Consider the following 13,429-nt stretch of genomic DNA (forward strand, 5'->3'; position numbering starts at 1 on the left):
TGACTTTATTGAGAGAGTCTATATTAGGTTAACATAAAACACAAAAAATAGCATTCGTGCTAGTTGTAGTGATGTCATTTTCCATGGCAATACCGCGACAAAACGAAATATTTGAAATACTCCTCATGCACTTCAGATGCTATGCACAGCTCAGTGAAATCCGGAGACAAGCGTCTCCTCAGCCCAAGGAGTAAGGAAGCTGAGATCCAACTCACGACGTCGGGAGAGTACTGGTTGGAGGAGAGAGAGCGGCACTTGATCATGAGGATAATGATGACAACTAAGATGAGGAGGGCCGCCACGGAGGCGGCAATGATCACGTAGAGGGCCTTGAAGGGGCCGCCCAGAATGCTGGCCACCCCCGTGGACGCCGTCTTTGCATCCATCAGCGGCAGGCCCAGGTACACGTCGGTGATGGTCAGGTTCACCTGTCGGGAGCACCGCGGATTGAGGCACACTTGGAGAGCACGGCTGTTCACAATGTGGCCACCGAAAGCTTCGTAATGACCTTTACCCCATCCAAATCAGGGGAACTAACATTACTTTGTTTTATACAAGTAGTGTGGAAGTTTCTCAAGAATAATAAATTATTTCTCCATAAGAAACAAATATGCGAGTAATTTTTCGAGAGTTAAAGTTATAGAAGAACTTCTGGACGTTATGGTGTTTAAATCGATAGCAACTTTATGTACACTATTTACAGTCACAAAAGGGACATCGAAGCTAGGCAGAAACGGTTGTAGCCGGCTCGTTCCCCCGCTGCTCGTGCTCATCTGGTGGTGCTCGAGCCTTGGCTTGTTCAGTCCGCTGTTTTGTCGTCTTCTAGACCGCCGTGGAAGTTTTTACACACTGCCCCCGAAATGAACTTTGTTCATTTTACACTTATTTGGTAGAAACTTCTAAAGGAAAAAGCAGTTGAATGGGTCTTTTTACAAATACTTTGCCGGGTAATCTGATGGTACCAGATCGTATTTTTCCGTCTCTTCCGATAGAAATGTCTTCAACCGTTCCCATCTGCCATCGCTGTCTCGGTAGTAAGTTGTCCTTGATTAGGACAAGATCTCCGACTTTTATGTTGTGCGTCTTCGAGGTGATGGTTCTTTGCATATTTCTAGTTTCCAGTAAGTATTCTGTTGACCACCTTTTCCAGAATCTGTCCAGAACCTCTTCGCGGTGTTTCCACATTTGAATAAGTTGATCTGCAGAAGTGTGGGTAACCTCTGTAAGTCCAAGTGTGGGAAAAGACGTCGGTCGTTTTCCCGTGAGGAAATTAGCTGGCGACAGTGCCTCTGGTTCTCCTATGTCGTTGTAGACGTAGGTGAGGGGTCGGGAATTTATAACCGCTTCTACTGCTGTCAGTGCTGTGTAGAGTTCATCGGCGGTTAGACTTCTGCAACCAAGGGCTTTTTTCAGCGACAGCTTGACCGAGCGGACGAGTCGTTCGTAAAACCCTCCCCACCATGGAGCCCGTTCGACGATGAATTTCCAGTGAATCTTGAAGGAACTCACTTGATTCGTGACTTCTTCGTCTCTAATAATGTTCCACAGTTTGTGCAGTTCCTTCTTACTTCTTTTGAATGTTAAGGCATTGTCTGTATAAATTATTTGTGGGATGCCTCTCCTTGATATAAATCGTCGTAAGGCGTGTAGGAAGGATGTTGCTCTCATGTCTTCAACGAGTTCCAGGTGTACTGCTCTGGTCACGGCGCAAGTGAACAAGGTTATATAAGCTTTCTGTGAGTTCGGCTTGCCTTTGACGAAGAGGGGGCCTGCGAAGTCAATCCCAGTCACCTCAAATGGATTGGCCTTTGTTACGCGATCGAGAGGTAACGGTGCGGTGACTTCAGAAGCTGGTCTTGAATTGTAACGTTGGCAGACAACGCATTCTTTGATCACCCGTCTTACCAACTGTCGACCTGAGATAATCCAGTAGCGTTCTCTGAGTTGTACAAGAGTATCATGCACTCCGGCGTGGAGGAGTCTTTGGTGTTCTTGAAGCACGATAAGCCGGCAGTATCGGTGTTCTTTGGTAGAACAATTGGATGTCGCTCGCTATAGGATGCGTTGCTGTGTTGTAGTCGACCAGTAGCGCGTAGCAGGCCCTCGTGATCGACGAACAAAGGCATGTCCTTCAGTTTTGATTCCATAGGTAGTTTTTGAGCTCGCTGCGTGCACTTAATTTCTTGTTGGAATGATGCCCGTTGTACTCTTCGAATCCAATACAGCTCGGCTTCGTGAATTTCATCCGTAGTCAGCGGTCCTTTTCGGTCACTCTTGTGTCTCAGCTTGCGAGTGAACCTAAGGATCCAGGCTGTAGTTCGGTGAAGTCGCTGAATTGAACTGTAGTGGTTTTCATCTAGTATGGCCGGTTCAATTGGTGTTACAGTTTGCAAGACGTTCGCAGCTTTTTTTCTCTTCCAACTCACAAGGAAATTCTTCCTTTGGTATCGTTCTCGGGGGCCACGTTGCTTCATTCATTGTAATCCAGGTGGGTCCTTTCCACCACAGCTGATTGGTAATTAGTTGCTCGGCAGATATTCCCCGTGTGATGAGATCCGCTGGATTGCCCTTTCCAGGACAGTGTCTCCAGTTTTGGTTTGTTATAGCTTGGATCTCGCGCACTCGATTCTGAACAAACTGCTTCCATCTGTTGGCGTCTCCGAGAATCCAGCACAACGCAATCATGGAATCCGTCCAAAAATGTGTATCTTTCAATTTCTCTTGAAAGTGAGTTCTGATGTGATCATAGATTCTCGCAGCCACGAGGCAAGCCAAAAGCTCTAGTCTTGCCAAGGTTACCTTTTTCAGTGGAGCCACTCGTGATTTGCAGAACATAAAGGTTGAACATGTTTCACCTGATATGCCCGCTGTGCACAGGTATGCTACAGCACCATACGCCACAGTGCTGGCATCCGCGAAAATGTGTAGTACCGTTCCTTGTGCTGTTTCAGTCATTTGATTTCTGTAGAACCGTGGTACAGCCACTTGACCCAGAAGGGGAAGTCCTTCACACCATCGATTCCACTCTTCTAGTATATCGTCGGTCAACGGGCTGTCCCAATCGATGTTCATACGCCAGAGTCGTTGGAAACAAAGTTTTGCAAGTATAGTGAAGGGTACCAGCATCCCAAGCGGGTCGTAAATTCTTGCCGTTGCCTGTAATACGGCTCGCTTGGTGTCTGTTCGGTTTCGGGAAAAGTTGACGACGTTGTCCGACGTAAATGACAATACGTCGGTGCTTGGTGTCCACGTGAGTCCAAGTACTTTTACGATACCTGGCAGCTCTCCTAGCGACACCTGTTGACCCTGGTCTTCGTTGATTTTCTTTAAAACTTCTGGAGAGTTGGACGACCATTTGTGCAGTTTCATTGAGGCGAGTTCAAAAATTTCATTAGTCTCGGAGTAGATCTGTAGAGCTTGTTCTTCGTTGTCCGCACCCGTTAATATGTCATCAACGTAGATCGATTTCAGAAGTTTCTCAGTGGTTTCAGGGTACTGTGGGTTCATGAGTCTCAGGTGATGTTGGACTGTTGCTGCTAGGAGAAAGGGACTCGACGTCGTGCCAAACGGGACTCTCGTCATTCTCCAGATTTCGATTTTTGGAAGTGGATGGTCTGCCTCTGGCTTGCTTTCAAACCACAAGAACCGCAAGGCATCTCTGTCCTTGCAGTTGATAGAAATCTGTAGGAATGCCTTCTCGATATCTGCGACGAGAGCAATTTTATGTGTCCTGAAGTTTAGAAGTAACCCCACTAAGTCAGCATTCAGATTTGGGCCGCTCTCTAGGTTTTCATTTAAGGACTTTGATCGATGGCCGTGCGACGAAGCATCAAAAACTACGCGGAGCTTGGTTGTTCGACTTTCCTTGACTACTGCTTGATGTGGCATGTAGTAGGTGACACCGTCACTGTCTTCGTTTTCTACTTTCTCCGCCATACTCTCTTTTCCATATTTTCTTATGGCTGAGTCATACGCAGACAGGATCTTTTCATTACGTCTGAGCCTTCTGGTGAGCTGCATCAGTCGTTTTTCAGCACCTTCCTTATTGTTTTGTAGGTGTACCAAAGGCTTCCAAGGAAGGGATACCTCGTAACGCTCTCCGTTGCTCGTTATCGTTTCTCCGAAGGACGTTAGTACGGAGTTGTTCGAACTATCTCTTTCGTCTTGCTTGACTCCTATAGCCTCCAGATCCCAGAATTTTCGTACAATGTTTTCGGTGTTCCGCGTTACCGCTGACGTCCTGAGTGCGACCGTTTGGGAGTGTTGTAACACTGTGGAGCTTAGGCTCATGGGACCGTGCACAGTCCATTTGAGCGACGTCTCGATGGCCTTGATATTGCCGTTGAGTTTCGTGACTTGTCCAGTTACAAAATCCCAATAATGTTCAGCGCCGATTAAAATGTCAATATGATTGGAATTGTCGTCGTTAGCGATAACCGCGATCGCATAATTCAGCTGACGAAGCTCCTGTATGACGTTGTGATCCGGTTGTGGCAGTCGTTGATCGCAAATTATGCTGGTTTCAAGAGCCTCAAGGGGGTAAGTATGTCCATCGTGTTTGCTTTGCAGAGTAATGAAGACCCTTCGAAAGTTCTTCTCCTGGTTATGTCCACCGAAATACCCTACTGCAAGTCGTTCACTTCCCACAACCTTGCAGCCCAGTCTCCGAGATAAGTCTTCGGTTATAAAGGATCTCTGGCTACCGCCGTCAAACAATACTCTAGCCATCGCTTTGCTTTTGGTTCCAGAAGCCCACGCTTCGGCCGTTTGTAACAGCACTATCCTTTGGTCCGAAGTCTCAGTCGTTGATTTTAGCTGTAACGGAGCTGTGCCAGCGACATTCTTTTGTCCACCGTTTTTAAATTTAGGGTCGCACATTGTGGAAGCGTGTCGGCCTCGGCAGTGCCTACATGTGATTCTTCTTCGGCAGTTCTTAGACATGTGGTTCACAAGGGTGCAGCGGAAACACCTGCCGTGTTTCTGTAGCATCGTCTTCTTTTGTTCCAGTGAAACTGTCGAGGTGCACTCTTCCGTCTTGTGTTCTTTAGATTTGCAAATGAAGCACGGTGTTCTGAGATCCGTTTGTTGAAGTAGTGCAGACGATGATGGTTTAAAATTGTTCTGCTTATCAGGATACCTTTTACCTCCTGCCAGTGCATTCATTCTTTTTGTCAGAGGGTGCTCCAATCTTGCAGGACTATACGTTTGTTCTCGACTTTCGATTTCTACCTTCAAGGCTTGGAGTAACGATGTTAGCGCTGCTGGCTGTTCTCTTGGAACTCGCGCTCGCGCTCCTTCCTCATTTTGTTCTTGGGCGTTCCCTTCCTGTCGAATCGCCTCTCTGTTATAGTGAAGCATTATCTCTGAAGGAAGGAGTCTCACGATGAGATGATGTAGCATCGAAGAGTAAGATTCTTCACTCACCCCGAGAGACTTGAGTCCACGTACATGGGCCTGCACATTATCGTAAAGACCTCGAAGTCCACGTACGTCTTGTGCAGAAGGTACCGGGTTAAGGTCAAGTAGCTTTTCTATATGATCTTGTATGAGCCGTTTCTCGTTGCCGAATCGGCTAATAAGGATGTCTACTGCATCCTTGTAGCAGATGGACGTTGATGGGAGTCCGACGATGGCTGCAGCGGCTTCTCCCGTTAGCGAAGTTCTCAAGTAATTGAACTTGTCGCAAGCTGTTAGTGCCTCGTTGTGATGAACCGCTTGCTGAAATTGCTCCCAAAACGGTTGCCATTGTCGTTGTTGGCCGTTAAACTTGAGAAGCTCCAGTTTGGGAAGCTTTACCTTTAAGGTACTCGTCGGTTCTCCAATTCTTGCACTGTTTCCAGGGTTTGTTGTTTCGGTTGGGGTTCGTTGTTGTAGAGTTCGGATTGAGTAGTCCAACTGAGCCAGGTAGGTGACGGCGCGGTCGTTGTACTCGAATGTCCGGGTGTATTCTTGTTCCGCGTCGTCCCCCAGGAAAGGCTCGATGGCGACATCTGTTTCGGTCATTTGGGTATGCAGACTACCCAATCGTTGCCCGAGGATTTCGATGTCCCGTTCGATGATCGGATCACGTTGAAGAGCAGCGTCGATGTCTGGTATCAGCCTTGTCAGTTGGCTTCGTAGGGCCTTCTGTTTCAGTTTCAGACGATCCATGAGTAGTCGTCAGCCGTGGCTTGAATGGAACGTATCAGTAGTCCTGCGTTAGTTGCTGAAGATTCGGTAGTTCCCTCGTCCAGGTTCCTCTCGTTGCGTCTCGTTCCCGGGTTTCGGCACCATATAGAAGAACTTCTGGACGTTATGGTGTTTAAATCGATAGCAACTTTATGTACACTATTTACAGTCAGAAAAGGGACATCGAAGCTAGGCAGAAACGGTTGTAGCCGGCTCGTTCCCCCGCTGCTCGTGCTCATCTGGTGGTGCTCGAGCCTTGGCTTGTTCAGTCCGCTGTTTTGTCGTCTTCTAGACCGCCGTGGAAGTTTTTACAAAAGTGTTTTGAGGTACTCAATTTTCTTACCATAATATTGCTTTAATATAGAATAGATGTTAGAAAGCCGGTTAAAGAAAAGAAAATATGGCGCAGCCAGGATTTGAATTTCAAATTTTATCACTAGCGTTGAGGTGTGCTAACATCTTTGCCACCAAGTCTTGTTTTTTCTTAGTGACGCCTACAACGCCGGACGCTGACCTGAGTCGTCAACGCAGACAAGAGGGGTCCAGTAGCGGGGTGTGTTTGGCGTTCCTATTGAGACATGGCGCTAACTCCTTATCGATATCACCGTGGTTTATTCAAATGAATATAATCTTTTGAAATGTACCTTCGATTAAAAAATAAATGCAAACAATAAAAATAAAACAATTGCGCCTGCATAACGGCGGCGCTTTTGCCGCCACCGGATTTCCTCTGCTTTCTTTCGCTGGTAGGCTCCACCTTCAGACGCTGCTCCCCACGCCATCTATCAATACGAACGCCAAACACACCCCGCTACTCGACTTGGTCGTCTGGGTCGTCGCCTGTCATAGACCCTGGCAGGTTTCTTGGCCCTATTTAATACTAAAAGAGAACTACGCTTTGTGATTTTACAAGAAAAGAACGATCTGTGAAATACACCTTTGACGAAAAGTTAAGATTGCTACGTGCAGGCGTCGATTTTTACGGTCCATTTTAGATCGAGCCTGGTGACTTGAACCACCCTATAAACGGCATCATCATCTGAGAGGGCGAAGGGCAACATGGTCGGAGGCACTTTATTGTTTTAGAGCGCAGCTCTCAGGTGCCCATTTTCGGGTTTCGCGACGTCGACGTAACCGCGCTAAATTTAGCGGGGAAATTCACTTTTTCCGTAAAATTTAGATGACAAATTCAGTTTCTCCCTTAGATTCGATTACAGCGAGGAATTGAATAGGCGTTAAGGCCACGTGGCGTCAATTTTCCCGCTAAATCTAGGGGAGAAACTGAATTTGTTCATGGGTGACGTGACAGAATGTCATGCGACGTCATTTCCCCGTTGAATTTAGCGGGGAAACCGAATGAAAGGAGGAGCGGCAGAAGGGGGAGAACGGTACGGAGAAGGAGGAGAGAAGGAAGAGAGGGCACGGGGGAGGAAGAAGGGAATACCCTCTCCTCCGCACCCTCCCCTCTTCGTCCACAAAAGTTGCGCTCTAATTTCGCATTGCAGAGGTTTTTAAACTTTTTTTTTTCTGGTTTCTAAAGAGAAAATAGAATCCCGGAGTTTCGATCCTGGTCTCGCCAAACTTTGTCTTTCGGCGGCTTACTCTGTATGTCAAATCCCTCGTTTACTTGCCACCCCAATGTAGGCATTGACTTTTTTAAGCTCAGAATATATAAATATATTGAAATTCAAATTAGCTTAACCTTGAGAAGAACATTCACGAGTTCAGTTGGCTTTTCGTTTAAGCATAGGGCAATAGTAGTAAAGGGCTCAGAAAAAAGCTATTCCATATTCGACTCAAAATATTCCTTCAAAATTTATCTTGAGCTTGTCGCGGAAACATGCTATCACAATAACATACTTGACAATTCGATTAATTACCCAAGCACCAAAATAATGCTGGGTACGTGTGTACATGGGTTGCACGGGCTCGCCTTCTCTAAGTAAAAGATGCGAAGGAAATACCCCAAATAAGGCGTTAGAGGAATGTGCGTACGAAGTACCACTTGTTTTAGATAGTTGCTTTCGAACAGTTAGTTGCTGCTGTAGACTCCAGCAAGTGCAGCGCGTGTACCTACGTTCCTGGCGTTCTCTTTGATGCCTGGGTGATTTGACAGAAGGTATGTTAAAGACGCGAAGCTCTAAAAGGAAAGTGCGAAGTAATTTCGTTGTTTTCTGAAAGTATACACACTTCAAATTACTTTCCTACAATTGAAGTCGTGCTTGTTGTTGGCGACTTTCGGAGATATGTAAGATTTTTTTTAGATTGCAAATATCTCATGTTTGCTATGTAACTTATCCAATTATGAGAGCAATAGTCCCTCCTCCAGTTGTGCGTCTTACTTAAGCGGGCCAGTAGTTTTATATTTCTAGTCTTATTTAGAAAGAAACTTTATCCTTTTCAATAAGCTTTTTACTTTCCGTGTGTTACTTTTCGATAAGTAATTTTGTAGTCGTTCATCCTTTGAACGTACGATTACAAGATTTTGGAACCAAATTATTTAGATTTCTTCCTTTAAAACTTCTGCAGTAATGTATTCCAGTAGGGTATAAAAGTATGTTCCACACAGACCAATAATTTAGACTGGTCTTGAGAGTAATCAATGTCATTATCATAGCCGACATATACCGAAACCTCTATACAGTCATCAACAAAAATCATTAAGAAATTCGAGGAGCCATTTCCTTACCCGCCATCAGTTTCTCGGCTTCCTAACATTACAAGAAAACTCAAATACTTACCAAATACCTTTGTCACTGAATACTAAACCTGATACATAGCAAAAATAAACTAACGAAAATGTACCCACACCATCTGAAACCGAGGAACTAATTTCTTTATTTGTAGATTTTGAGTCTCTCCCTGTGCATTATTTCATTTTTGCATCGCCTTGGGTTTTAAGCTATAGAAGTCATTAACAGGCTTACCTGCGTTTCTGTAAGTCTTTCGAGCGTTTTATTTTTCGAGTATGGTATTTTTACACAGTGCTGAATTTTGTCATAGTGCTTTCGGTTGCACTATAGATATGCGATTCTTATGGAACTGTGCCTGTCTCGTGTCCGGTTCAGTGTCGTGGAGGTGGTAAGTAGCTATTCGCAGCTCCAAAAGAACAAACACTCAGAGCGCTCTTAATTTCTTAAATTAATCACGTGATCTTTGCCATTAAATTGAAAAGGGTGGATGTTTAACCCAGCCCGAACATCACCCAGAGTGTTATCACATTTACCTCACTAGACAAATGATCTGATTTTTTTAGTGCAATGAGAAGTGACAAAATTAGTTTGTTAATTTCCAGATTCCTGAAAGCTAGATAAAAATATTCTAGCGGTGGATATTACCTGAAGAGCAGCACCGATTTGCTTTGCAATAAAAATATATAATAGAGAAAGTGACACCCTCACATGCTGAAACAGAAAAACTTGAGTATATGTCAGAGTATCGGGCTAACCACCAAATTTAGTTCAAAATAGAACTTCAACTCTGTCAAATTCAAAACTTAACCCTCATTATTTTTACCTCTCCTGCAATATATTTTATTGCAGGAGAGTAAAATAAAAAGTGCTGTATAGTGTTTTAACATTTAAAATATTTTCATCACAATTCCTAATTATAATCTACGTGTTTAATTCCCATCCTAGACTAACAAAGAGCGCACCCGGGTTAAGACACAAGATTTGATTTAAATAATCACAGGCGGAACCCAATGAACTTTAGGTTCATGCCAGAATAAGGGTTTTCAATTAGCCACCCGGTTCAAAAATGTGCACCAGGAACACGGGGGTTTGCAAGCCGGGATACTTAATTGGATCCATTGTTACTGCTAGACGTTTGGCTTGAAAGTAATAATGGATATATACGCAAACTGACTATGCACGTGAGGTATCTGCGGTAGTTAGCATGCTAACGGCGCAAATCGTCGCTTAGTTGTGGAGGGGCATGAAAAGAAATGAATGGAAAAGGAGGATCGGGTTTAATTTGGAAAACCTGATCACCTTTCATGTGCCAGAAGAACCTCGGTTGCACCGCTTCGACATAAAAGCACATATACAATTGTATTACCTGTTCGTCTTTTTATAAACACTCTTTTATTTCAATCTGCGATTCATGTAGATATGAGACGTACATAAATACATGCAAAAATAAGTTTACTTAAATCTAAAATTGAACGCAACTCGTGCTTCCTAGCCAACTGGTGGCCGCTGAAAGTATCCGCCGGGTCCGGGATTCGATTCCAGGAGCTCTCCAAGAGCAGCCAAACGCTCTACTGACTAAGCCAACCATGAGGCAGCCGTCAGTGAAGCAAACGAACGCAAACAGTGATTATCAGTCTTAATAATAACCACAACATCAGTAAGATATGGCGTTAATAATTTGATATCATGCATTTAGGAAAAAATAACACCACATCATGTTGACAAATTCACTTCTACCTAAAATAGAACCCAACTTGCGCTTTCTAGGAACTAATGGCTGATGGCCAGCAGTCGACTAGAGGGTCTGAGTTGTGCTCCATTTCAGTAGGAAGTACATTTTTTTGCTTAAATCTTTCCAATTAGAAAACCTCACTTAAAATCGTTATGCAGATATCTAGGAAAATATCCTTTAGAGTGGCACCTTCTAAATTGATGCACAAAAAAAAAGTTACGAAATAAGAACCCCAGCATAAACATTTAGGTAGTTTTCTTCCCAGGTTTGCTACGTTTTGCATACCGTTGGTAGCGACATAATGGGTGGTGCTGGCACTACAACCTATTGTACATAATCGATACAGCTGGCGAGGGATACCAATGTGAAAACTCCTAAATTGGTTGTAGCTTATATGTTTTAAGGCTCAAAGCTCTTACCGCGTCTTCAAGGGTCGGCTTTGTCTCATTCAGGAAAGCAATGAGCGTTGCTGCTGGTACCACGGAACCTGAAAAAAAAAAAATAGTGGTTTCTTGAATTAGGAATGTAAAGGGCAGAGGGAACGGTCGCATTGGAGGACGTTGGTTTATTCAACTTTTCTCATTTCTTTGGTATCTTAGGTGACCTGAATGTGGACTTATTCTGCATCGAACAGCATTTTAAGTACAAGTTTCCCAACCCAGGTCCTTGAGACTTTTTTTTTTACCTGGAGGGCATTTAAGAGCGAAGAGCCAGCCACACGCGAATATTGTCTTTCTTATGGGAGCACTATGCTAGCGGTATCCAGACAACGGCTTGGTGCAGGAGTTTTCAATAGTACAGCCCAAACATGGAAGGCCGCTCGCTCAAGGTCAAAATGAAGGCTGGAAAATGTACACCGCAGTAACTTCACCGGTTAGGCAATCTGCACTTACCGCCATCTCCTTGCACCAAGGTGGATGGGTCCACAGTATGTACTTTCTCTACTAGAGTTATATTAAAACAATCGGAAACACTGCGTAGCCACTGATCGCCGTTACCAATATTCAGAAAATGTTATCACCGGTGTACCACAGGCTAGTATATTTTGAACGATATTCATCTAGCTGTGCTTGTTCGTTGTCCCCCTTGCTCCCCTTCTCCAGGGAGTGTTTGCAGATTTACGACATTTTTCTACACTTTCTACCACACGAAAAAAGACTATTTGGATTTTCGGTTTCCTTTGTTTTTAAAAACACCAAGTTAAATTTATTCTTCAGTCCGGCTTACTAATCCATCTATTTCAGTGGTTAGTTTCTCAGAAATACGGCTATCCTTCAAGTAATACTTAATATTTTGACTCCTCTATTGTTTTAATTTAAAGGTACCATCACCGATAGTGCAAGCGAAAGTCGTTCATGATCTCTTGGCACACTTGTCAGTTTTTGAAGCAGCTTTTGTTAGACTATACCTGGGATGCTAATTTTAATGCCGATTCTTTAGCTGTTCGATGAATGCTCAAGAGGCGGCTCAAATCGATATCTTCATTGCACAGAAAAACAAAATCAGTGCTCACATCGCAAACATGTTATTTGTAAGTAAAACACCGAGGTTTTGGAAGGCATCATCTAAATCAGAACTAATTATAGGTACGAACAAGCAACTTCCCAAATCGTTAAATAAAATAAAGAGCGAATAAAATTCCAGCTTTAATTTCACAGTTTTTAGAAAAACGTGAAAGACTTTTGGTGGTGAATGATATCTTAGTAGGCCACAACGCAAAAGATGACTCACACACTCAAACAACACGCACACAATCAAGAAAGAACCTCTCACGTCGCGCTGAGTGTGAACTCTGTTTTGTATATTGTTTTCCTCATTCACACCAATAAAAATATAAAAAGCTGTCAAACTCTTAATCAAAAAATAGTTAGGGCGCAGGCGAGCTGATGTAGGTTTACCATTTTTAGACCACCTTTTTAGTCTCAGTCTCAGGTGGCCTCAAAAAATGTCAAACTCTTATTTTACGTGCTATTTCGTCCTCTTCTGAGCGACTTCAAAGTCGAGCTCACATGTAGCATTTCAGCAGAGTCTAGATATAAGAACTCCTAAAAAGGTATATAGAAGGATTCCTAGCACATGCGGCACTCTGGCTGTGTTCCAAAATTTACTTGATCCGATTTCGGAGTAAAACTTCCGTGCCGTGGCATTTCAAAAGTTGCTCGTCGATACTCGATGACGTCAGAACTCGCGTTCTAGGAGCGGCTTGTTTAGTCCGGAGTAATTACTCACGCCACCCTCTTCGATCGGTGGGTAACGTCGGATCCAATCGAGTAAATATCTCACGTGATCTGTTCGCCGTGTGCTCCTCGTCTGCTTTTGGCGGCGGCAACGGTCAAAGCTCATTTGTTCTTTGGTTTTGGTGGCAGAAGTTCGAAATTACAAAGAATGAAGTGCAGCCATTTCTGTGTGGTTATTCCAAATCGCTGTTTTGAACGGAAGAATTGGCTGTGCACCGCATCCAGACAGTGCACCTTCCCCGCGAAGGTATACCAGTTGTTGTTATCAGAGAGCGAGCGTAAGCAGAGCTTCTCCGCGTCCTCGTCCTTGGAGTTGGAGGGAACTCCGTACTCTTCCGTTCAAGGCTGAAAATGTTCGAACGCAGTAGATGATGTGGAAGTATTTTATCCTAGAGTATGTGCAGTGAGACGATAACGCTTGTAAAGCAGTGATGGCTTCGAAGATTTCATGTCTATAATCAGTCAACAACCCCCCCCCCCCCCCCCCAATCTTCGTCTCCAAGAAATTGCCTATAACGGTTTGGAAGTTCTCTTTGCAATTTTCTAATCATATTCCGGTCCAAGTGAACATAAATAAGTTAAATATCACTGTTGAGAAA

At 44.1% G+C, this 13,429-nt stretch overlaps 1 protein-coding gene across 2 annotated transcripts in view; it reads right to left on the bottom strand.

The window, feature by feature from the left end:
- Window positions 1-13,429, bottom strand: part of LOC8039571 (mucin-2) — a 231,976-nt gene that overhangs the window by 10,690 nt on the left and 207,857 nt on the right. For both annotated transcript variants that reach the window (XM_029972565.4, XM_042292103.1), the window contains 2 exons: window positions 11,013-11,080; window positions 216-428 (listed from right to left, as the gene is read on the bottom strand). In XM_029972565.4, the coding sequence (XP_029828425.2) occupies window positions 216-428; window positions 11,013-11,080 (281 nt within the window). The remainder of the gene's footprint in view (window positions 1-215; window positions 429-11,012; window positions 11,081-13,429) is intronic.

Source organism: Ixodes scapularis, unplaced genomic scaffold (genome assembly GCF_016920785.2).
Source record: "Ixodes scapularis isolate PalLabHiFi unplaced genomic scaffold, ASM1692078v2 PGA_scaffold2__306_contigs__length_199485367, whole genome shotgun sequence".
Classification (NCBI taxonomy): domain Eukaryota; kingdom Metazoa; phylum Arthropoda; class Arachnida; order Ixodida; family Ixodidae; genus Ixodes; species Ixodes scapularis.